Source organism: Ochotona curzoniae, unplaced genomic scaffold, assembly GCF_017591425.1.
Source record: "Ochotona curzoniae isolate NIBS_2020 unplaced genomic scaffold, NIBS_Ocur_1.0 scaffold_2587, whole genome shotgun sequence".
NCBI classification, from domain to species: Eukaryota; Metazoa; Chordata; class Mammalia; order Lagomorpha; family Ochotonidae; genus Ochotona; species Ochotona curzoniae.
Genome location: NW_024467096.1, coordinates 100,871 through 126,807, shown reverse-complemented (window position 1 = coordinate 126,807; position 25,937 = coordinate 100,871). Strand labels below are relative to the sequence as shown.

General features: G+C 45.9%; 1 protein-coding gene across 1 annotated transcript; it reads left to right on the top strand.

The window, feature by feature from the left end:
- The first annotated feature begins 5,712 nt into the window (after positions 1 to 5,712).
- POPDC2 (popeye domain containing 2) lies at positions 5,713 to 24,231 on the top strand. Its single transcript, XM_041002869.1, has 4 exons — positions 5,713 to 6,658; positions 11,606 to 11,714; positions 17,771 to 18,179; positions 23,486 to 24,231. Exons 1-4 carry the CDS (start codon positions 6,165 to 6,167, stop codon positions 23,569 to 23,571), a joined length of 1,098 nt encoding a protein of 365 aa, XP_040858803.1. The 5' UTR covers positions 5,713 to 6,164; the 3' UTR covers positions 23,572 to 24,231.
- Positions 24,232 to 25,937: the final 1,706 nt, after the last annotated feature.

Below are 25,937 nucleotides of genomic sequence, written 5' to 3'. Positions count from 1 at the left end.
CTTTTTATATGCTTGTGTCTGTGTGTGCACACACACAATTTTTATTTATTTTCAGCTACTCTACAGCCCTGAAAAGTCCCTTTATAAAGTCTTTACAGATATCCTTTGCTAATTGCTCAACTAATAATGGGCTAAAGGAGATCTCTGCCTGATCTCTAGAACTGCGGTACCTAAATGCATCTAAGTATCTGAAGCTGTCTATGTCCTTACATTCTTAGCAAAACATTAACTTTGTTGTGTTTGTTTGTTTGTTTTGTCTTACTTATTTCCTTTTTTGAGAAGCAAACAGAAGGTACTTCCGTCTGGTGGCTAAGTCCCCAGATGTCCATCGCGGTTATAGCTGGTCCTGAGCCATGACCCAGGAACTCAGCCCAGGTTTCCTCTGTGTAGAGCAGCTAACTAGGCACCCCTTCACTTCTGCCTCCAAGGATCTGCACTGGCAGAAAGCTGGAATAGTGAGCTGGAACTAGTGCTGAACTCACGCACTCCAGGATGGAATGCAAGCATCTTGACTAATGCTTAGCCATCATCTTCTCACCAAGGCAGACACCCACCCCCGCATTAGGTTGTTCAACCTTTGCCAGTTTGGTATGCTGATCTGTAAAGGAGCAAGAGCAACCTTCCTGACCTCTGCCACCATTAAAAATAATCTCATAAAGCCTTCTGACCATTCTTCTCTGGTACTTAAGATTTCCCAAACATAATGTGCAGCATTTTGAAAATGGTAAGAGATGTTGCCAACCCAATTTGAAAAGGAAAGAACTTCACTACCTCATAGGTGTCAGTCACCTCTTTGTTAAGCCCCTGCTGTTCACATTCATTCCTCAACTCTTAAAGGTACATTAACACTGCTCTGTATTTCGTTGAAGTTTGATTTGCTGATTGATGAAGGTGGTACCGTATTCCTCAGCAAAGACAACTTTATGTTAATTGTGTCTTTCTCAGGTCTAATGTGAGGCTAGTGGAGAAATTATAATTCCTCTCTCTTGACAGCTCAATTTTCTTTGTACTACCAGATGTCTGATACATACATTACCTCTCATAGTTAAATGTTCATTTGTTGCATATTCAGTGAATTCAGATTATGTACAAGAAATAGCTCCCAGTGTTAAGTATCCATGTGTGAATAAGGCATACTGCCTGTCCTCAAAGAGATGAAAGGCAGTTTGATTCAACATTTTTCTTTTCTTTTTTTTTTAAAGATTTATTTATTTATTTATTTTTAGAAAGCCAGATATACAGAGAGGAAGAGAGACAGAGAGGAAGATCTTCTGCCCACTGATTCAGTACACTTGTCCCCAGGAGTTCCCCTACCCCGAGCTTCCTCTTCCAACTCACTGGCCATGTGACTACCCTTAGCAGTTGCCAAGGAATCGGAATTAGGAGAAAATGTGTTGTGCTTGACCTCAACCATTATTAGTTCAGGCACTGGCAACAGGGGAGAAGCCCACCTATAACATATTGGCAAGCAACATCAGAGTCCTATCCGCCAAAGAAAAAGGGGAATGCTTACTAGGAAATAACCAGTAACATCAGCCCAAGATCAACTTGGCAGTGTGTGTCCAAAGCCTTTTTTTTAAGGATTTACTTATTTATGTTGGTAAGTCAGATATACAGAGAGAAGGAGAGACAGAGAGGAAGATGTTTCATCTGCTGATTCACTCCCCAAGTGGTTGGAGCTAAGCCAATCCAAAGCCAGGAGTTTCTTCCAGATCTCCCACATGGGTGCAGGGTCCCAAGGCCTTGGCTGTCCTCGACTGCTTTCCCAGGCCACAAGCAGGGAGCTGGATGGGAAACAGGACTGCCGGCATTAGAACTGGTGCCCATATGGGATCCTGGTGTGTGCAACGTGAGGACTTTAGCCACTAGTCTACTATGCCAGGTCTTTTTTTTTTTTTTTTTTTCTCGAAGCTTTAAACCATGCCTCTTGTTCTGTTTTAATCTATGTATTAGGAAAGCATTAATTTCAAGCTCATTGTCTCTCAGACTTTACTCCTATGTTATTTAGAGCCAGCTACTCCATCCCCACTCTACTCAAATTCATCACAGACCAATGTTAGAAAAATAGAAGTTTCAAAAAGGCCTGGCTCAACTGTGGCTGCTGCAGGCATTTGGGGAATGAACCAGTAATTGGAAGATTTGACACTTTCTTTCTCTGCCTTTCAAATAAAATGAAGATTAAAAGATTTTAAATGAAAATGACATGCACTTAAAAAAAGGCACATGAACACAAACTTTTTGTTATTAAACTCAAAGACTGTGAATGTACCTGTCAGACAGTTCTAAAATGTCTTAGCACTTATCTCCCCATCTCTGCCCTTATTCCCGCATGTCCAATAACAACCAGTGGTTCAGACCCAGCTGGGTTCAGGGCCATACTGCATGATCTGCCCTCGGGTTCCTCCCCGATCCTGTGTCCCGCCTGTTGCTGCCTTGGATTTAGCTACAACAGGCTGCTCCCTGTTACCGGAATATGCCATGTGTTTTGGTTTTAGTTCTGAGCTTGACTTCACATTCTGTTCCTCCTTCTTGGAATGCCCTCCTCAAGCTGGGGAATCCCTCCTCATCTTTTCAGACCAGCCTAAATGTCATCTTCCCTGTGATAGTTTTCCTTCATTCTTTGCTCCCTTGCTATTGGTTTTCCTTTGAAACCTGGCCATTCTAATCTTGTTGAACTGCATTTTTTTTTTCTGGATCAGTTTCCACTAGGCCAAAAGTTCCTTGAATCCTGTAATTGTCCTGTTTCATCTTTGCATACTCCATTCCGGCCTCACAGAGCACATCCTGAAAGATGCTTGAATTGAGTTGACAAATGATACAACTTCTATTTCTTTTCGCCTGTTTCCCTCAAATATTTTCTGCTATGCTTCTGTCTTCATTTTGTGATGTCTGTGGATTTTCTTATTAAGAATATACCATTTGGGGCCCAGTGCAGTAGCCTAGTAGATAAAGTTCTCACCTTGCACACACCAGGATCCCATATGGGCACCAGTTTGTGTTCCAGTGGGCCTGTTTCCTGTCCTGGAAACCCCGCTTCCCATCCAGCTCCCTGCTTGTGCCCTGGGAAAGCAGTCAAAGACAGCCCAAAGCCTTGGGACCCTGCACCCATGTGGGAGACCCGGGAGAGGCACCTATGTCCTGACTTTGGAATGGCATGGCTCCGGCTGTTGCGGCCACTTGGGCAGTAAATCAGCAGATGGAAGATCTGTGTTTCTCCTCTCTGTATGTCTGACTTTCCAATAAAAATAAAATTTTTAAAAAATCTTAAAAAAAATATACCATTTGGACACACAATTTTTCTTCATCAAATCTGGATTTCAAAATCAAATGTAACTTTACATTTTGATCATAGAGTCTTGTCTTACAGCCTCAGCTCAATGGTTACTGCTTATCCCACGCGGGGCTTGTGCGTCTATGTTGTTCGATATGGAAGCTACCCGGCAGCGTGCTCAGATCCGCTATGGCAATCAAAGAGCCCGTGTATGGCTACATGTCAACTTCCCAAAAAACCTGAGGATGGCCTAGCACAAAATACACAATGTGGAACCCCAATGATCTAGGCTTTAATCCCATTTTCACACATTAGTCTATGAATCTGGACAAGTTCCTCAGCTCCTTTCAGCCTGATTCTTCCATTAAAAAAAAAAAGATTCTTGAGGTGACATGAGCCAACTACAGCTGCTTGATCAATGTTAATACCCTCTGCTCAGATGAGCACATAGGTGATTGACAGGGAAGCAGACCGAGTTCATTGTGGGTCCATCAGTGCAAGTGAACAGTAGTTGATAGATCTGCCTGTCTCTTTAAAGGGTCAAGGCCAATCCATTGGGCAAGCTTACTGAGAAAGATGATCTGCTTTGAAATTCTATCTCGGAGAAAGCCTTTGTGGCTTCTCTGTTCCTGTGCTTCTGACTTCCCTGCTCACAGCTGGCAGCGACACCTCTGCTGGCCACTCTGGGGGTACATGACTAAGGTGGAAGAATGAGCAGCTGCTGCCAGTTAAGGTAGGCCGGTTGGTTGGGAGGCAGGCAATGACAGAAAAGCAACATCTCGAAACCCCCGCCTCTGTTGATGAAATAACATCATAGAGGACGCTCAGGACCAGGACTTTATCAGGTTTTTAGCAATGATTTTTTTTTTATCTTACTTTTGGAAAGAAAGACATAGATATGTATTCGTTGGGCAGTTGATTTTAATCAAGAAAAAAACTTGGCTGCATTTTCTCGCATTTTCACATCTCTGTCATGCTGCTCTAGTTCCCACCAGTCAAGGTGTTGTCCTGCTTGCCCATATGGACTGTCCTACCCCCACACCTCAGATCAGCTCCTGGCTCTTCTCAAATCTATCCCCCAGAAGCTGCCCTTCCTTCAAGCTGCCTGTTCCTGTGGCTAACTCAGTGTTTGTTTGTCACACACTGAATTGCCATTGTTTTCTGAGCACTCTCCCCTAAGGAATAAAGCTTGGCTCATGGTAGGCACTCAGTAAATATTTGTTGAGCTAAAAATGTCTCTTTTTAAAAGTTTGTTTATTTATTTATATATAATTAATTTATTTTTTCTTTGGAAGGCCAATTTTGTAGGGAGGAGAGACAGCTGCCCCCAGGCCTATTTGATGATTCCTGATTGCTTTAGATAGATTGTAGCAATGTGGTAAAGGTCCCTGTGGCTGAGCACTTGAATAGATGAGGGAAGTTACTGGGCTCCCCTCTCAGGGGCAGCAATAATGTCCGTGGGTACTAACCTCCCTGGGAGTGGGCTGCACCAAGCAAATGAAGGGGCCGATTGGAGGCCAGAGAAACGCGTGCCTTCGCCCGTGTGTGTGCTGCCCAGTTATTTCTGCGTAGCCCCAAGTAGTTCCCCAAACTCATCTTGATGTTTCTTTCTTGGGAAATCATCAGACATTATAGGAGCATGAGGTTGAAAATAGGGATCTAAGAACTACATTTCGACTTACTGTGCAAACCACTTGGAACAGAATATTCAGTCTGATAAACTTGGGTTCAAATCCTGTTTCTACTACTCCTTAGCTGTGGGAATTCACCGCTCTGGGCTCAGTTTCCTTTCAGATTTAGAAGGAAGATAATATTTACTTTAAAGCGTTGTTATTGATGATTTGGTAAGTGTGTAAAATGCCTTGTCTATGTCTGGCCCGTCTAGGTGTTTACAGGTGTCGGTCATAACGCAGAAATACGGGACGGGGTGTGGCTGATGATCTGAGCAATGTGTTACTGTTGGTTATCACTAGATCCAGCGTATGCAGGGGGAAAGCCTCAATTTCAAAATGCTGCTTCACATAGTTGTTTTGTTAAATGGATATCAGATACATGCATAATATTTGTGGTATGAGTTAGTAAGTCTTTAGGGGGTTTCCAGTTTTCCCTTTTAGGACTCCTTTCTGATAATAGCCCACACTTTCCTTCTCTGATGAGTTCTCTTAGCTCTGGAAGCCTGTTGGCCCTCTCCACAACAGTCAGCCTGAAGCATCGAGGTAAAACCCTCTGCTCACTTTTTCTTTGTCCCTCACTGCCCGCCTCTCTTGCCCTGCGGTCTTATCTTGTCCCCTGGGAGGTATGTTAAGTGCTCCGCCAGACTGCCTGTGTTCCTGGCCTGTTTTTCCTCACTGCCAGTACCTCTTGGATTCCAATTCCAAACATGGTATCCATCTGGGGTCACCCTTTCTTCCGGTGCCAAGAGAGGACGCATTCCAAATGGAGCACAAGTGTGCCTCTCCTGCTGGGCTCTCCTCACTCCGCTGGGGAACAAGAGAGAGCAGGATGTGAGCGCTGCACCCCACGCTGCCGAAGCTGCATGACATCTCGCGGTCCCACCTTTCCCGTGGAACAGCTTAGGTTTTCTGCTAAGAACTAAATCTGAAGACTCTCAAGAAACCCCAGGCCAAGTCAACTTGCCAAAGTTTTGCTGGCACCGGAGCCTTGCTGAAGAGGGAGAGGGAGAGAGACACATACACAAAGAAAAAGTTTCTTTTAAATTCTCCATGAAGTGTATTACGTTCTGCCATTCATTCCCAAAGCCACAGGAAGCATTCCACTTGGGAAAGGGAGTCGGTGAGAAGCGGAGGTGAGAAGGTACCTGGGACAACAGATGCCTTTGTTTTCCCTGCGGGGACAGTGTTAGAGCCTAGTGTGGCTTGGCAAAGCTGCAAAGATGAATGGCAGCAGCAGCAGTACTGTGGGCCAGCTCCTGTGGCAGAGGCCAATGTGCATCAGCTGGAAGCCGGACATGGAAGGGGCCGTTTACCACCTGGCCAGCTGCATTCTGCTCCTGGGCTTCATGGGGGGCAGCGGGGTGTATGGCTGCTTCTACCTTTTTGGTTTTTTGGGTACAGGCTACCTGTGCTGTGCGCTGTGGGGCTGGTTCCATGCCTGTGGCCTGGACATTGTCCTTTGGAGCTTCCTGCTGGCCATGGCTTGCGTGCTCCAGCTGGCTTACCTGGTATACCGTCTGCGTGAGGATACCCTCCCTGAGGAATTCAACCTCCTGTACAAGACGCTCTGGGTGCCCCTGCAGGTGCCCCTGCAGACGTACAAGGAGATTGTCCACTGCTGTGACGAGCAGGTGTTGACACTGGCCACGGAGCAGACCTATGCCGTGGAGGGTGAGACACCCATCAACCGTCTGTCCCTGCTGCTCTCTGGCCGGTGAGATACTCCGTCATTGCCCCAGGATTGTGTTTTCCCCCTTTAGACCACACTTCTCATTTCCTGATCTGTCTGTTTTCCATTTCGTGTCCCCGTCAACTTAGGGAAGGATATGGCAGGTCAAACAACCTAAAATAGATTTTTCTAAGAGTAGATTTGCTTCCTCTTTCTTAGCATTTTCTAAGAGATGGCTAGACCATTGAGACAACTTCTTGGTTGGCAAGAATGATTATACATGTGCTGCCAGATGTGGGTAACTTTTTTTTTAAGATTTATTTATTTTTTATTGCAAAGTAAGATAGAGAGAGGAGGAGAGACAGAGAAGAAGATCTTCTGCCAATAATTCACTCCCCAAGTGACGACAATGACCAGAGCTGTACCAATCCAAAGCCAGGAGCTCTTCCAGCTCTCCCACACAGATTCAGGGTCCCAAGGCTTTGGGCTGTCCTTGACTGCTTTCCCAGGCCACAGGCAGGGAGCTGGATGAGAAGCAGGGCTGCCAGGATTAGCACTAGTGCCCATATGGGATCCCGGCGTGTTCAAGGCTAGGACTTTAGCCACTAGGCCACCACGTCGGACCCAGGTAACTGTTTCTTGAGCCAGGCTTGAAATGATTGTGTACACACACACACACTCACAATGCTGCTGTAGCATCTCTGGAAAACTGGACCTGTTTACGAGTAGTTTGCTCCTTCCTCACACAGTCAACATCTTCTCAGCCACCAGCTATGTACAGAGAATAGTATCAAAACCTGAGATATTTCCCTTAACCCCTTTTTCTGGCTAGGTCATCAAGGAGACAGCCCCACTTGTTTGGGACATCCTATAGAGATGCATAGGATAGCCCCTCTGTCAGGTATGGAGATGGGGGTATTCGATTGAGTGAGCTCTCAGGGAAGGCATTTTGCAGGCACAGCTACCATTTCATTTATGAGTTAATTGAAAGTGTAAGCAAATGCAACTATTTGTAAACAGAGGTGTAAAGACAAATACATTATAGCTAGAGCCAGAATGCTTGCTACTTGAAGTAAGACAATCTAGAGTCCCATGATATGCCTTGCTCCCATAGCTCCTGTGTTCAGAGGGGGAATTCAGACCAGTCGAAGAGCTCCTGCTCCGAGGAGTGCTCATTTGTTGGAAGCCTGTTACAATCATCCATCAGGTCTCTCACGTGTGGCTGATTTACCATGAACTTATGTAAGTCTCCTTCCAAGTGAAGGGGGTACGAGATTTTGCTCCTCAGGGTAGCTCTTCTTGGTATGCTTGGCATCAAAGGCCTATGTGAGAAGCTAGACAATTTTGCTATTTTTTCCTTGCTTTTATAATTTTGGAATAAAAGTCATGCTCTAGTTGCTTGGTTATCTTTCAATATCAGCCTGTCTCAGCTTTGTGAAGTTGAACTTGACTCTCACCTGGAGCCCTCTGCTCTTCCCGCCAACATCTCCTTAGGACAGTCAGTTTCTTTCAAGACTCTGGAGACAAAGTGACTTCCTCAAAACCCATCCTGCCATGAAGCCGTGTTAACTGGCTGAGAGCTTCTCTCCGGTATAAGTCAGGGCACAAACTTGCAGGGAACTGTCTGTGCTGTTCCTCTAGGGGAGAATTACCTGTCACCTGGGACGAAGAGCCCAGTGACAAAGAACGCTCCTGTAGGCTTCCTTTCTAGAGAAGCTTTTCCTTTAGGTTTTGACCCCTTTTTGCAGTGGCACAATGAGCTTGTTCACCCTTTTCCTCCCAATCAACTTTGGGACCCTCCCACAACTCTGTGTTAAGAGTACTAAGGACTAGGGATCCAATGTTAGCTGTGGACAATACTGTCCTGGTACTACGACCTATCCACAAGGATCAGGAATTAAATGTTTGTTCTCATGGTGAATAACAGATATGACCACAGGATTTCTACAGGGAAGTGCAAAGTGCAACACGAGCCTGGAACTTAGTGGCACTCACTTTTCAGAAGGGAAGGGGGAGGTCAGACTGGGAGAAGGACAGCTTAAGGTGACAGACTGGGAGAAGGACAGCTTAAGGTGACACCTGAGAAGAGAGCAGCTAGAGACCCTGGGTGTGAAAATCCTCAAGGAGCACAGCACAGCTCTTCATCTTCTCCAGCATTCTTTCATTGCCTAGGGCAGTCTATAAATGACGCACCCTCCTAGGAGCAAGCATCTGCCATCTGGGGCTACACCCTGACCCCACCCTCAGTTTGGTTTGTGACCTGCATACCCTTCTTTCTTTCATCTTTAGGTTGGCAGGTATTAGGTAATAGTTTGTGAATGGGTGATGATCTTTGGAAATATGTATGCTCACAAATATTTCTAGACATTCATGAACAGCAAGACTCAGGAGTGCTAATATCTCATTGGACAGAACTTAAACCCGTGGTTCTCCCTAGCAGCCAGGAAGGCAAAGGAGTCTAGTTTTAAGCTGTGCAGCCACGGGTCCAGTTGGAACTGAAGTACTATGGAGGAAGACAAAAGAGGTACTGGAGAACAGACCAAACTCCCCACATCTCTGTCCACACCCCCTTCATTCTGTGCTTCTCAGTATTCTATTCAACCTTGAGGACACAGCTCAGATGTAATCTTTGAGATGGCTGTGGTGCTAAGGGAGCCAACCTGTGCCTTCCGTGATGCCTCTGTTTTCCCAGCAGCACCTAGTCCATTGACTTGCAGTCAGTACTTGATATGCTGTGACTTTCACTCCACTGTGAAGCCTTCAAGGGCAAGAGCCAGCTCATACCCTTTTCAGTCCTAGCCTTCCCACAACATAGAGTGTTCTCTCTGTGCATTTGTTTAGCCAGCAAAGCTCTAGATATAACAGGAGAGACCCCTTCACATGGACAAGGTTTGTCTTTGAGGTTTGTCTCTCTGGTCTCCTCCCATCCCTTGTCTGATAGAAGCACCTTGGTGCCTGATATAATTCACTTCACAAGAGAAGTCAAACATTCAGCTGAGTTTTTCAGAAGAAAAGAGAAAAGCCCATCCTGGATCCTAATCTTCCAGATACAGCTTCCACCTGAAATGTACTTGGTGCACCCAGGGACAACCAGTAGCCTGGCATCATTTCCAACAAGCCTCCATACCTACATTTTAAAGCACCAGGCCAGGTGTCAGCCCCTCAGTCACAGAGCAGTGTGCTTCTAAGTTGTGTTCCAAAGCTGTGAAGTCAGGCCTGTGGTCACAGGCAAGTCAAGGACTCTAGGGACCCTGCACCTGTGTGGGAGACCTGGAGGAAGCTCCTGGCTCCTGGCTTTGGATCAGCTCAGCTCTGTCTGTTGTGGCCAATTGGAGAGTGAATCATCAGACCCAAGATCTTCCTCTCTGTCTTTCCATCTCTCTGTATATCTGACTTTCCAATAAAATAAATAAATAAATCTTTAAAAAAGAGATACAAGAATTTCTTGCCAAACTTAAAGAGAGGCACAGAACTCATTCAACTAGAACATTTTATGTGATTTCAGATTTTTTTCTACGCCCAATTTAGGATATGTGCTTGTTGTTTTTTTTTTTTTAAGATTTTTTAGTTTTATTAGAAAATCAGATTAAAAGAGATAAGGAGATAGAGAAAGATCTTCAGTTTGCTGGTTCACTCCCTAAGAAGCCACAATGGCTGGAGCTGAGCCGATCTGAAGCCAGGAGCTTCCTCCAGATCTCTCATGCAGGTGCAGAGTCCCAAGGCTTTTGGCCGTCCTCCACTGCTTTCCCAGCTCACAAGCAGGGAGCTGGATAGGAAGTGGAAAAGTCAGGATATGAACCAGCACTCATATGGGATTCTGGAGCCTACAAGGCAAGGATTTAGCTACTGAACCATTGTGCCAGGCCTGGCATGTGTTTTTTGAAAGTCAAAATTATGTGATTTGAAAATCCAAGAGTTTATTCCAGAGTAGAGAAGTGTGTTCGTTTTGTTAATCACTGATAGCTGTCCTCATGAGTCAGACTCACTTAAATCCATTTCCAGACTCTCCAGGAAGGAGTCTGATGGTCTCAGCATGGGTCAAGTGTTTACCCTTGGATCTTCATGGACAGGGTATGTGGGCTACCACTTGTGGAGTACTTTAGCCATTGTGTGGGTGGAGAGGGCAGGGAAGTGCCAATGCCAGGAGAGTGCCCTATCAGCTTCCAAAAGCCCTGGTTACAGGATGGCAACATGGGGCTGTGGCCAGAACATAGGCTCTCACTTCTGCCACTTGATGGCTGTGGACCCTGAAGCTCACCACTGAGCCTCTCTGAGCATCAACTTCCTTAGCTGCAAAGTAAGAGGATTGGAAGTGGGGGGCGGTAAATGATGATCTACGTTGATCAAGTAGAAGTATACTTGGCAAGTGTTCTGGAAAGCAGTGTCAGTGCTAGCACGTAATGCATGAAGCGGGACTCTTGCAGGAACCTGCTGGAGAGGAGAAGGCAGCAGGTGTCTGCTCAGGAGGCACCCTCAGGACACAGGTGGGTAGTGCAGCTCTGTGGGGCCGGGCATCCTATGGTCGGGGAGCTATAGGCCACAGGGCTGTGGTGATTCACTCAAGCCAGGAACTGAATTGTTACTTTGCCTTATATGTAGATGTAACTGGTCACATGTGACCTGTGCACAGAGAATTCTGGAACAGTGGTTTTTCACCTTAGCTGTGTGTTTGCATCACGGGGAAGACAGAGTGATAATGATCATATCTGACCTTCAAAGATTCTTGGGTCATGGCTCTGGGGTAGGCACAAATCTAAGTGATTTTTAATTCCTGCTTGCCCTGCCTCAAGCTTTCCACTCCGCTGTGTGATGTTGGGTAGTCTGCGAGAGAAGGAGCCAAAGGAGAAGGAAAGAAGCTGGCCTCTGGTCACGAGGCTGCTCCTACTCTGAGCACTGTTTCCTGCTTGAGGAGTCCCATGGTCAGCACCCAACACTTAGCGCAGAGGGCCGGGCAGCCAGTTTCCTTCTCCTACACTGTGTTTCTCTCTGCAGGGTCCGTGTGAGCCAGGACGGGCAGTTTCTGCACTACATCTTCCCCTACCAGTTCCTGGATTCTCCCGAGTGGGAATCGCTGCAGCCCTCAGAGGAAGGAGTGTTCCAGGTAACAGGGAGCCCTGCGGCAACACCCCTTTGACCCCATCCCCACCCCCATCTGGCCTTTGTCCTGGTCTCCTCCTCTGCCTGGTTCCTACCAGAAGTGGGGTAGGGAAGAAGGTGCTGGGTCCAGATGGAGGGCCCTGTTGCTCTTGTGCCTGAAATACTTTCCAAAAGTCCCAATGGTCACGTGATACAAATCCCCAGTCCTAGGAAGAGATTGTAAAACCTTCAGTGAGCTCCCGGCCTGCCTCCCTGTATATGTTCTGCTCTCACAATCTGGGCCAAACCAAGCTGCCGACAGCGTCCTGCAGTTTCCATAGGTTGGCTGCTACTGACTCCCCCTTCTGCAATGCACTGACCCGTTTAGATGAGACACCACACTTCCTCCTTGAAGTCAACCCAGACTGACACTGCCAGGTTCCACTTTCTCAGCTGCTGGCTGCTGTTCTCCGCCTTTTCCTTACGCTGCCCATGCTGCTTTCTGCAGCATGTGGTTTCCTTTCTGGCTCCCACAGGGTGAACTCTTTGAAGTAAAACTCTAGGCTTCTCCCTTATTTTGTCCCCAGGGACCGAAAGACAGTATCTGGGACCCAGCCAGTGTGCAGTGAAGGCTCAGTGCCCTGGCTTGCCAGGGAGAGCTGGTGTCCCTGGGGCACTCTATGAACTTTGCAAACACACCTAAAGGAGAAGCTCCCCAGGGAGGCCTGCCTGCTCAACTCCTACCCTCTTCTGCCCCAGCCACTCAGATTTTGGTCACTGTCATTGCAGCTCTCACCTGCCGAATGGCCAGCACACAGCAGCCTCTGTATATTACATGGCCTCAGTTTTTGACTCTCACTACTATATGGGCCATCTAGTCTTATGATTACTACTCAATTTAACAGATGAGGAAATTAATGCCCCAAATCATCTTGTAATCTACCCCAGGTCTTTAGCTACAAGGTAGTCAAACCAAGGAACCTGGGTCTACTTTTTGTCTTTTAGTTTGGAGGGCCACCAGGCAATGTAGTTTCTCACACGCACGCACCACGTACACTGTTATAGGGACTCCTCTGTCTGGATGGCTTGCTGGTGTTGGGTTCCACGTGTCTCCTACCGCTTCTAGCTGGGAGTCCCCAGAACTGACGTCTGAGCCAAACCAGGAACAGACTGTGCCAGCCAGTGCCACCTAGCTAGGCCAGTTTCCGCCCCGACTCGGACACTTGCCTCTGTGATGACAAAGCCTGACAGAGAACCCTGACCCTACCACCATGTTCAGCAGCTGCAGACCCCTGGTCGTGTTCCTACTGCTCCACCTGCCACACACCTGCGCCCTCTCACAAGCTTAGCAGTCTCCCGTGGGAATGTTCCCAGGCCACAGGAATGTGCAGGAGGGCTGAATCAGGACCCGGGCAAGGAGGAGCAGGCCCTGACACTGACACGAAGGAACAGGTGGCAGAAAGCTGGTGTCCTCCCTGAGTTACGCTCCAAAGGAAAGGCTGTCACCCCAGATGGCCTCTCGGCCAGGAATGTTGGCACAATCATACCCCTCCCCTTTATATTTTTAGTGTGCAGTGAGACCTGCACATTTGCTGTTGGCTGTGTAAAATTCCATTTCCTCCCTCTAAATGTCAGGTGTTGTTCCAACTTATTGTTCATCCTGTTTTTTTTTTTAAGATTTATTTATTTTTACTACAAAGTCAGATATAAAGAGAGGAGGAGAGACAAAGGTCTTCTGTCCAATGATTCAGTTCCCCAAGTGAGCGCAATGGCTGCTGCTGCACCAATCCAAAGCCAGGAGCCAGGAACTTCCTCCAGGTCTCCCACCCAGGTGCAGGGTCCCGAGGCTTTGGGCTGTCCTTGACTGTCTTCCCAGCCACAGGCAGGGAGCTGGATGGGAAGCAGGGTTGCTGGGATTAGAACCGGCGCCCATATGGGATCCTGGTGCATGCAAGGCGAGGACTTTAGCCGCTAGGCCACTGCACCGGGGCCTATTCATCTTGTTCTTACCTTTTGCAATTAATACCATCTTTCTCAACTGAGACAACAATCCACATTTGATGTGACCTAAATCACAATTCATTGTATTTAACACAAATGTATCAATTCTACCTCACCTCTGGACAACTCATTTAAATCAAAATACATGGACTGTTCAGCACTGTCACACTCCCGTTAACCACCATGAACATAGCACAGGAAGGAGAAATCACACAGGAATCAGCATTATTGTTCCATTTTGCATCCTGTTTTGCAGGGCCTATTCTTTAGGTTACTTTGTTTAATCTATTCAAAGAGCCTCTGGGGTGAGTAATAGAAAGCTGGATACAGCTCAAGACTTCTATAGACACATCCATATAGATAAGTATGATTGGGGACCAATCACGGAGCAGATTTCTGGAGCATTCTAGGGCAAGACCTTACACAGGACATGAGAAGGTGACATGAAATTGTTGTACCGCATTCGTGGACTGCCTTTGATTGACCTATTTGCTTCAGCAATGTTATTTTTTGAGCAATTATTACATAATCAGGCACCGTTAAAGGTGAACTGGATAGACAAAGACCCCTACCCTATGGCAATTTACATTCTAGTGGAGGGGACAGACATAGATCATAGACATAATGAATGAGTACATTCTGAGGCACATTGAAGGGACATGCCTACTAGTTATGGAAGCAACAATATACAGTAGCAGTACAAGGGAGATACAGTTGCAATTTTAAATTTTGTGCTTATGAAAGTCCTTGATAAGCAGGTTATATTGGGCAAAGACTGGAGAGGAATGAGGGTGTGAGCTCCTTTAAATGTCTAAAGGAAGAGCAGAAAGAGGAAGAGGCCCATGTAAAGGCCCTGAGATGAGGCTTGTGTATTTAAGGTGCAGGAAGGAGGCCAGAGCAGAGAGGGAAGGAAGAGAATAGCAGAAGGTGGGAGGTGATGGGCTACCAGGTCATGGAGGACCAGAGCATGTATTTTCTTTTAACATTTATTTATTTTCATTTGAAAGGCAGATTTACAGAGAAGGAGACACACACACACAGGGGGAGAGAGAGAGAGAGAGAGAGAGAGAGAGAATTTTCTATCTGCTAGCTTACTCCCCTAATGGCTACGATGGCCAAGCTGAACCGATTCAAAGCCAGGATCCAGGAACTTCATGCGGATCTCCCACATGGATGCAGGGTACCAAAGGCCTTGGGCTGTCCTCATCTGCATTCTCAGGCCACAAGCAGGGAGCTGGATGGGAAGTGGAGCAGTCAGGACGAAAACAGATGCCCATATGTGATGCCAGCACCTGCAAGCAGAAGGTTAGCCTGTTGAGCCACAGCATCAGCCCCTTAAAGCATGTATTTTCTAGATAGAGCCAGAACGAGTTTGTTTGAGGCTTGAATGCAGTATGTGACAGAAAGTGAGGATCGAGGACAACGCTGAAGCTTTTGATCCAAACAGCTGCTAGGATGGAACTGCTGTCCAGATACAGCTGATCCTAGGGGATAGGAAGTTCAGCTTGGGATGTGTTCAATTATGTCATCTATGGACATTTAAGTGGAAATGCTGCATGGGCAGTTGGATATTTGAGTCTGGAATCAAGGAATGAACCTTGAACTTGAGACAGGCGTGTGGGGATTGATTGTATCTGGCTTAATATTTAGTCATTGGAATGGATAAAATCATTAAGTGAGAGGAGGAGAGCAGAGAAGGAGTTCAAGAAGGACGGCCTGGAATATTCTAGTGTTAAGCAGTTGGAAAGAGTAAAAGGATACAGCAGGGCCCAGTGCAATAGCCTAATGGCTAAAGTCCTCACCTTGCACACCTGGGATCCCATATGGGTGCCAGTTCTAATCCTGGCAGTCCCCTAATTCCCATCCAGCTCCCTGCCTGTGGCCTGGGAAAGCAGTTGAGGATGGCCCAAAGCCTTGGGACCCTGCACCCACATGGGAAACCCAAAACAGCTCCTGGCTGCTAGCTTTGGATCAGCTCAGCTCCAGCCGCTGCATCCACTTGGGGAGTGAATTGTTGGACAAAGATCTTCCTCTCCGTCTCTCTTGCTCTCTGTATATCTGACTTTCCAATAAAAATAAAATAAATCTTAAAAAAAAAAGGGACTCAGCAAAGGAAGTTGAAAAGGAGCCATCAGGATAATGCAGGGCCTGGGGAGCCACTTGAAAACAGAACAAAGGCGGGGAGATAGTTCATGGACTGGAATCTGAGGAAATCGATCACCTTCTGTGACTTAATGACAGCTGATGACCTTCACAGGTGTAGCATTTGTGAGCTGCCAAGGAGGGACAAGGCCTTACTAGCTCCGCAGAAAGTGAGAAAAATCAGAGAGAGTGAGTGTGGGCATTTTCTCATGGAGCTTCGTTAAAAAGGGAAGCAAATAAATGGACTGGCAGCTGTCCAGGGAAATGAAGAGAAGAGAAAAGGATGTTCCCATTTTAAGTTTTGTTTGACTTGCAGATGAAGAAGTACCAGCTTGTGTATAAAAATGCCTGAGGTCTTTGCCTTTGGGTTTGGGGATACACCCGCCTCATGTTCTGCACTCGGAAGTCTTGTTTGTGAATTGCTAAGTAATTGTACCCACAAGATTGTGAAAACTACTTGCCGGACTCTGAGTAATGGACAGGTCTTGAATATTATTTTCAGAATTCTTGCTCACAAGGCAACATGTTCGAAGAGATTAAGTAATGTATCTGACACACAGCTGGCAAGGAGGCAAAGCCAACACTTGAAACAAGCCTGAGGCCTTGCAGTTGTAGTTGGAAGGGCGGGGCAGGGGCTGAGTGGAAGAATGGAGGAGTTGCAGAGAGGAATGAAGAAGAAAGGAGGACGATGGGACATCAAGTGGGCAACGCAGGAAGTTAAAACATCATATACTTTTTGAAAGTCAGCCCTACGTGTAATTAGACAATGCACGTAAAATGCTGTACACTTGACACACAGTCATCATCGATAAGTGTTAGCCACATCGTCCTCTTCATGGTCATCTCCACCCTCCCCATCCACAAATACCCATGACCCCGCCATCCCTAAACACCACACCAACCAGATTATAGAAAATTACAGGATTCCACACCCTTTTCCTGTACTACCATGAACATGTTTCCATTTTAACCCTAGCTTTACCTCTCATTATTATGTTATCAAGGATTTATCTAGTACCTGCTTATGCTGGGCACACATTATTGCTTGTTTCCACTGCAAGTGCAATATAATTTTGCATCTTGGGCATGTAATGCGCATTCATGTGACTACTTAAGTGGCTAATCAATGCCTTTTGGCATTCTGATGTTGAGAGATTTTCTTCTTCAGGGCCCTCCTGCCATCTCGGCATTAAGTCCTTTTGATTACTTATTGTGATAAAATTAAGAGCAACTTCATGGACCTGAGTCCCAGAGCAGTACCCCGTTATCCACTTGATGTAACTTGGCCTGCCAATGAGAAGCTTTTCCTCTAGCTAAACATCTTTCTATCCTTTCTGTACTGCTACCCCCATCTATAACAGTATTTCAAAATTTTCATGGAAAATTAAATTAAAAGAAAGGTTTATTCTGGTGCAAAGAAAGTCAAGCTCTATTCATGGCTGTTTTGTAGTATGCATTGTAAGATCTTTTACATTCAAGGATTTTAACCTTTCTTTTACATCAAAATGAATGTATCTTTTGATTTCATTCTCTACAAAGGCTTTGAGGTTCCCTGGTGTTATCCTTTATTCTGAAAATGAAGTCATCGTCATTTTAACCTCTCTTCAGAGCATTATGGAGCCCATCCTCTCTATCCATCTATCACTTCCATCACAAGACTCAGGACCTTCATCAGCCACTAGTTATGTGGCGGCCGTGGTACCGTAGGGATACTGAGTTCCAGAGTGAGAAGTGAGTGAGTGGGGAGCTGGTTGATTCCAGAACACAGAACACCCCCAACCCGGTGCACACATGTGGGCATTCGTTCCCTGGGCCTCCTCCAGGCAGGCATTTGGGTAAAGGCACAGCCATGTTCCATGTGACTGGCTGCATCTTGCTGCTTAGTGTGAGCAGACTTTCCAGCTTAGGGCTTTACTTCCTGCTTCTGATCCCTGTCAGGTCACCCTCACAGCTGAGACGGAATGCAGCTATATTTCCTGGCCCCGGAAAAGCCTCCACCTTCTGCTGACCAAGGAGCGGTACATCTCGCGCCTCTTCTCGGCCCTGCTGGGCTATGACATCTCAGAGAAGCTCTACACTCTCAACGAAAAGCTCTTTGCTAAGTTTGCACTGCGCTTTGACATTCGCCTGCCCAGCCTCTACCACGTGCTGGGGCCCGCTGCCCCAGACACAGAGCCAGAGTCTGAGAAGGATGATGAGGAAGCCCGTGTGCCAGCCATGTCTCCTCCTCAAGCCACGGCCACCTCCGCCCAGCACACGTCCCCTTGGGCTCCCTCTCCAGCTGCCACCAACTTTCCTGCACCTCCTTCCAGGGCCAGGATGTCCAGACCCGACAGCGGCATCCTGGGTGAGGACTCCACCAGTCTGGTGCTGGAGGATTTTGAGGAGGTGTCAGGATCAGAATCGCTTATGGATTATAGGAGTGATGGGGAGTACATGAGGTGAGGGGAGAACACGGGCACAGTCGCCGGCTGAGGACCCTGCGTAAGTACTCAGAACACGGCCCCCACACATTCCTGCCACCGGCTGGCCTCAACACAGCTTGGAAGGGCAAACTCCTGCCTACTGGAGCGTCTCCTCTCAGAGGACTCACACAAAGTGGCGTGAATCCAGCCTTGCAGCTAGCAGCAGCTCACTCTGGGTACAAGCAAGGCGTGGATGTTTCTTTTATAATTCATTTATTTTTATTCATTGTAGTTGTGTTTTGGAAAATAGGCTGGTTGACATTTTGAGGGGGCAGGTAGGTTGCTAAATGTGTGTGTAGAGTTGTTTAAAGATTAAGCCACTGCTGGGATTAAAGGGGATTTTATCTGGCATACGTTTTAAAGGGAAGAGAATGTTGGCGTGCTACTAGCTCTCATTGATTGCCTTCCAGACACAGAGTCCCTTCTGGAAAGCAGTTGTTATTTAGCCTGGACTGGGCAGGTGTTATCGCCGATGAGCACAGGCACTGGGCCTAGCAGTTACGATGCTGGCACCTCACACGGGGGCACCTGGCTTCAGTTCCCAGCTTCTGCTCCTGATGCCAGCTACCCGCTAAGGAAGGCTGTGGTAATGACTCGGGTGTTTGGTGCCTGCCACCCACACGGGAGGCCTGGATTGAGACCCTGGCTTCGGGAGCCATTTCCCCATGTTGCAGGTATTTGAGGAATGAACCAGCAGATGGGAACTCTGGCTCTCTGTCCCTGATTCTCAAAGTAAAAATAAAAGAATGCATAGGAAGGGACTTCAGAAAATTCTTGGATGGGAATAAAATGTAGGTTTATTTTGGTATAAAAAAATTAGAAATCCAAATACTGTCTGCTCATGAAATATGTTTTCCACAAATTGTATGATGTCTCTTAGTCTTGTAAAGAGATTTGTGATTATAGAGTAGTGGCTGTGTCAGGAACTATCCTTACCTGGCTGTCCTCTCGCCCAACAGAGAATGTCTGGTTCTTTGGGCAGAGGACTAAATACTGCTCTAAATCAAGTGCATTACTTGGGTACCCACCCTCCCAACACACACTCTGGCCTGCCTTCCCCCAGCAGCCTGTACCTGAGGGAGGTGGGATGGACCTGAAGCTGTGGGTGTGGGGGGGACCTGCAGGACTTCCCTTGCAGGGAGTATACAAAAAAGGCTGCCCTCAGCAGTTCTGGGAAACAGCTTTCCATTTCTCCTGACTGCGCTCGCAACGTGGTGACATTTATCTCGGGAGTTCTGCCCAACCCTGGTGGAGGCCTGGCTTCACCAGAGGAAACCCCAGATCTTGTAGGTTCAGAAGGTCTTGTTCAGAGAAGAGGGCACTAAAGCCCAGACAGATTCCCTGAAGTGCCACCCAGGGCAGCAGCGTGTGAGCAACCGTTCACATGTTTTTGAAAAGCAAGTTGTATAAATGATCAGGGAGGTAAGAGAAGGGAATGGTAAGAGTTAGATCTTTTCTTCTGCATCTATGGAATTGCTGCTCTCCAGTGGTACCTGGAGTGATTCTAGGGACAGGTCCAATGATCTGGTCACAGCAAGGTCGCTCGGCTAGCTTCCCACATTGGCACTGTTGCCCTTGCCCAGCACACTGCCTCTGTCCCACCAGTCCCTCCTCGCCAAGTGCACCTGCCCACCTGTCTCCACAGCTCTGGCAGCTCTCTGTGTTCTTTGCTTTTCTTTGTTCTATTTCTTCTCTCATTTCTCTTTATGCTTACTTGGCTGCCTCAGTGTCTCTTTTCTCCTTCTGAGCTCAGTCTCCTTCTCCGGGTATTCTCTAGGTGTTTGCCCACTTTACTGTTCAAGGATTTCTCTCACTTTCCCCACTTCTTTCCTTTCCCCATTTCCTGCCCCACTTTGCTCCTTCTCCAGGACTGCTCTGGTCCTCCATCTCATCTGTTCTAATCCAAATTCCTCCAAGATCAGTGCCTTTTTTTCTGTCCATTAAACATACACACATAACCACTCAAGCAAAGGTGTGAAAATTCCCAGCTCTCTGAATATTCTCCACACTTCTGGGGGGTTGTCAGCTTTGGGGGATGAAAGAGGGGAGACTGCACTGTCTATTGGCTCTGTTTCTAAGCAAATTGGATGCATTCTATAAACCACCCAATTACTCCACATGCTACTTGCTTCCTTTGAGTGTATTGCTCTCCCCTACCCCATACCTGCAAGCCTCGCTGCCAGGCGTGAGAAGGCTAAAGTGTTTTCCAGATGAGGGGACACGGAGTGGTGGTCCCCGCTAGGCAAGGAGACCAAGGCATTGTCCCTGCTTTCCCTGAGCAGGCTTCAGCATGTTCCTTCTATTGACTAAAAGATGATACTTATATTGCACAACACTAGGAATTGTAAGACCCCTGTTTTTGATTCTAATGGAGAGAGATGAGATGAGAAGGCCTGTGAAACAGAAGAATGTCTTGGGATGGTGCAGGTGGCAGGGTGCCACCAGGCTCAAGCCTCAGGAAATCTTTCCCTAATAGTTCTCTGAAGTCTTAGGGCTGTTCTCCTCCCTAGTTTAGGGTTGTGAGGGGTAGGGGAAGGTGCTGGGCTTGGCTTGACCACAAATTCCTTTCCTTCTGTCCAAGGGAAGAGTCTGTAACCTACCCTGAGATTACAGGTGCTCCTAGTGAAAGATCACAACTCAGTCCCCAAGTCCCACCCTCCTCCCCCAGCCTCTTCTGGAAACCTGAGAAGAGAAAGCTACTAAGGTAATTCACCTTCTGAAATTACTGGTGTTTGCAAGAACAGAACAGTAGCAGGTGTTTTGTGGTCATTTAAGTGACAAAAAGGGAAAAGACATTATTTTCAACCACAGGGTTTTGAGAAAAATGTGAGAATGCGATCAAATTGCTAAATTTCAGAGTTTCTAATTCAGTCTGTAATACTAGGATAATTTAATTTGAGATATTTCCCTGGTATCCTAGACTTTGAATGCATGGTTTGATTTGCTTGCCAACATACCCCCATAGGGTTATTAGAGTGAATAGGCAGTGTCCCAGGCAATTGGTAGCAGTTTATCATTGTTGTTTTTATAAAGTCTAGTACAATTCATTATCAGTCTCCTGGCTCTTGTATTACCAAAGTATTTAGCTCATCATCATTTGTCTCAACACAGCGCTTACGTAAGAGGCTCAAAGATGCTGGGATGGTGCAGTGCTGTGAGTGACCCAGCCTGTTTGCATTGACTGTAGGGCTTCCTCTCACACCAAACCAACTGGAACCCATTTATTATTTATTTTTATTTATAGTTATCTGAAGGTGACTGTCAGCAATAGCAAATTTAATCCTGTGTGTTCATTTTCTTCCAAATGCTTTTTTAGCATACTAGAAATATTTTTTCTCTTAACATGAGACTCTTTTTAAAGAGTGCTTTGTGTTGGTGTTTGTTTCTCTTTCTGTTTTTCCGGTCTGGTGGTCCCCCAAATAGAAAATGGCTGCTGCTTCTCTTCCTAGGCAGCAACGCTCTGTGAGGTCACAGATTCGGGTGGATCTTCCAGGCAGCCCTTGCCAGGATTTTCCCGTATCACTTACGGCCAGTCTCCACAGGGTTCCTTGCTCTGTCGTCCTTCTGGGCAGTACCCAGTGAATGAGGAACTTGTCTTGTAAGCATGCATCTGTGAGGCCAGCAGCTGATTTGGATAACAGGACAATTTTCATAGACTAAGTTGAACTGTTCTTATTCGGGCCAGTGTTGATGTTGTTTCTCAGTGTCCCCAAAACTCTGTAGTTTGGAGAGTAAAAACTGTATTTTGTTTTCTTTCTTTCTATTGTTTACATAAATACACAGGCCGGTTCTCTGTGGTCAGAGAAGGGGTTCAGGACCTAGTGTCAAAGGGCCGAGAAGCAAGTCAACATTTGAACATTGTTACACAGTGTGTGTCTCAGGCACCAGGTTGGGTTCTCATGGCAAACATCTCAGTATGAACTGAGTATATCTGACCTGCAAGGGAAGGGCAAGTGTCAAACTTCAAGTTAGGAAAAGAATGCAAATTAAAATTCGACTTCATGTGGTGTTTCTCTTGTGGGAAGAAATTGAAATAAGAGCTGAAATTTGTGAAAAAAAAAAAAAAGCAGCTTACATTAACAGCAGACTGCTCATGGGATAGAGAGCTGCTCATCACTGGAGCCCATGGTCCTCAGATCTGGACACCAGATCTTATCAAGAGCAGATTCTTCACCCACAGTGCTGAACTAGTATTCCTCTGGCTACCTGACCAGGCTGCTGTGTGGAGAAATGGAATGAATGACATAAGGCGTTTGTAAAGCATGAGTTTAATGTACCATGTGTTCTAAAATCCTGACATGGTATACTGTTCTTCAACTCTCTCTCTACCATTACCATCATCATCAAGAGTATCATTATCATCAGAGTGGGATGCTCTCTCTGCTCTCCCAATCTGGCTCTCAGCAGAAGGTCCCTAATCCTTTGGCAACAAAAAGTGGAGGCCTAACAAGAACTGGGTACTTCCTTGGCCTCTGAAGGATGAGGTAACCACCCCAACCCCTATATAATTTCCTTTGTTTATTCAGGCAGGGATAAGACCAGGTTCTTTCCCTTCAAAATGCACCAGCAGCTGGCAGTACTGGCAAATAGTACTTTCTTCACCAAACCTATAGAAAGACTCCTGAGGGAGGAAAATTGATCTTCAAAGTGGCTTGGCAGAAACAGAGTTCTCTAGCAGTGCTGCCTCTGCCTGTCACAAGCTCTGTGTGACAGTCAGGTGAGCTAGAGGCCGTCATCCCTTCCCTGTCCTGTGAGTCACAGCAGTCTGATGGCACCCTGCCACCATCACCATCCCAAGTCATTCTTCTGTTTCACAGGCCTGCTCATCTCACCTCTCTCCATTAGAATTAAAAACAGGGGTCCTACAATTCCTAGTATTGTGAAATGTAAGTATCATCTTTTAGTCAATAGAAGGAACATGCCTGAAGCCTGCTCAGGGAAAGCAGGGACGATGTCTTGGTCTCCTTGCTTATAAAATGGGAGGGTTGGGCTTGATGAATTTGAGGCTTGCACACGCTAATATTCTGGAATGAAATGGCTGTGTGATACCACTTCCGCTCTGGTGTCAGACACTAGGAACTGCTAAGATATTGCGAAATGATGGAGGGAAAATGGAAAAGAAGCTGTGAGGTTAGGTGAGCTGTCCAGAGCTGCTGCATTGACATCATTCCTTTTTGTTTTTCCACAGCTTCTAGAACTCCACTCCCGAGCCACTCTGCAGTGATAACCCGAGGACAGGCCCCTCTGGCTCCAACCCACACTCCTGAACTTTGAGCATTAGAGGGCCATCCTTTCCCCCACGGGCAGCATGGCTATCTGTTGTGTTTGCAAACTTCTCCCCTGCCCTGCCAGAAATGAACTCATGGGCAAGGGGGGCAAACTGAGAAGAACCCAGCACTGCTGCTACACGGAGGGAAATCTACCCTCCAGAGCCTTCCTTCCCAGAGAGGGCAATCAAGACCACCCCTTACCACTGCAATCAGGAGCCTCTACACAGTGGGGGTTACAAAAGGCACCTCACAGATGAACTAATCTGTATTAAACACCTGCAACCTGGTGTGGCACCCAGTAAGCACCCAATAAATCACTCAGCTCCTTGCCACATGTTGTCTGTTTGAATATTCCCAAGAATCAATGGAGTCATCCATCCAGGAACTTTGCACTCAATTTTTGTTTTGTTTTGTTTTGTTTTGTTTTCCCAGTAAAATTCAATGTATGTAAGTAGAAATGTAAAAATGTAGTTTTCTCTTAAGCTTTTAAATTCAACTTACAAGTTACTTGTTCATTTGTAAGCCTATTACTAAACAATAATTTTTAGATTTTTTTACAAATGCAGTTAGATTACCTTAAACATTTAAAAAATATGTAAGTTTAATGTATTCTGTTTTTTCCCCTCCATGAGTACTTCATTGCTCTAATGCCTGTCCCTAAACCAGTACTTAATAGGATGTTTTGCTCGTGATTGAGACATGACTGGATTCAGCATGGAAGGGTTCTCACTCAGGATTTCTCATGCCATTACAGACAGAGAGTTGCTGGGCCTAGAATCACTTAAAGGCTTCTTCACTCACCAGCTTGGAGCCCCAGAAAAGGATGAATCAAACAGCTGTGGGCTGCAACAGCATCTCAGCTGTATCAATATACAACAGCATCTCAGCTGCATCAATATACAACAGCTTATTTATCCATTCTACCATTGATGGGCATTTGGGCTTCACCTGAAGCCATTATAAATATGCTGCCATGAACATGTCCTTTGGTGTGCATATGTATGCACTTCCTGGGCTTGGGCTTCTGCATATTCAACCATCATAACTGCTGGCAGGGATTTCTCAATCGATTGTACCAATTTACATTCCCAGTAGCAGCTTGTGAGAGGTTCTGGTGGCTTCATCCTCCCCAGTAGTCAGCATTGCCATTTCCGCCCCCATGTTAGCCATCTGAGCATGCAGAGCAGCATGTCATGGTAGTTCTAACTTTCATGTCCATAAGGAGTAATAATGCTGAATCCTTTTTTCTTCACCATATGGATATCTTCTCCTGTAATGTATCCCTACTAGTTTCTGGTTCCTTTCCCTATTTATGTATATGGTTTTTAAATTTAAGGGAATTCTTTAAATATTTAGGTTACACATTCTGTATTGGATAAATATATATTCAAGTATTCTACATATAGGTCATTTTTTATTTGAATGAACTGAAGTTTGTAATTTAGTGTAGAAATTTATCAGTCTTTTCCCCCGTGTCATATTTAAGAAATCTTTTCTGCTCCTGAGGATTGCCTTCTAGATTGCCTTCTGCTACATTGCCTTCTAGATATTTTATTGTTTTACATTTTATAATCAGATCTACCAGCAGCCTGGTTTGGTTTTGATATATAGCATGAAGTGAGAGTCAAAATTCATTATTTTACATGGGGATCTAATTGACTAAGCAACACTTACTGAGATGCCTGTCTTATCTGTGTCATGAAGCAGATGTCCCTGTATCTGGAAATCGGTTTCTGGATCTTCTCTTCTGTTCCAGTGGGCTGTATTTCTGTCCTTCACAATTCCACTTAATTGTAGTTATTGTAGCTTTGTAATAAGTTTTGGTATCTGGTAGTCTTCAAAGTTTGTTCTTCTAGCCTTGGGTTATTTATGGACTTTTCCTTCCTATCTTAATATGCATTTTAGAGTTGTTTTGTGAATTTTGATAAAAAATGAATCAACTCTGCTGGAATTTTTATTAGACTTGCATTCACACAAAGGATAGAATTGATCAAGAATTGAGATGTTTTACAATACTTACATGGAAATCATTGAACATAATTAAACACTTTCTCTTTTTTGACCTTCATTTTCTCTCAATAGTGTTTTATGATTTTCTACATAGATGTTTTTGCATCTTTTAAAGATTCATTTCTAAGTATTCAATGAGTTTCATGTGGTTGTGAATGTTCTATTTTTTTTAAAGATGTTGTTATGTATTTGGACAACAGAGTGAGAAAGTCTCATTCGGGGCTGCATCGGGCTGAAGCCAGGAGCCTGGGACTCCATCTGGATCTTCTAGTTGAGCTGCAGGAACTCAAGTACTTGAGCCACCAACTGCTGCTTCCCAGCATTAACTGGAAGGTGGAGGGGAAGCAGAGTAGTCAGGGC

What these genes read in the sequence shown, in the direction of transcription:
- POPDC2 (XM_041002869.1), top strand. Translation starts at nt 6,165, where the DNA reads ATGAATGGCAGCAGCAGCAGTACTGTGGGCCAGCTCCTGTGGCAGAGG. An exon ending in TCCCTGCTGCTCTCTGGCCG is followed by an intron (nt 6,659 to 11,605) that starts GTGAGATACTCC and finishes TTCTCTCTGCAG; the next exon opens with GGTCCGTGTGAGCCAGGACG. An exon ending in ACCCGACAGCGGCATCCTGG is followed by an intron (nt 18,180 to 23,485) that starts GTGAGGACTCCA and finishes GTTTTTCCACAG; the next exon opens with CTTCTAGAACTCCACTCCCG.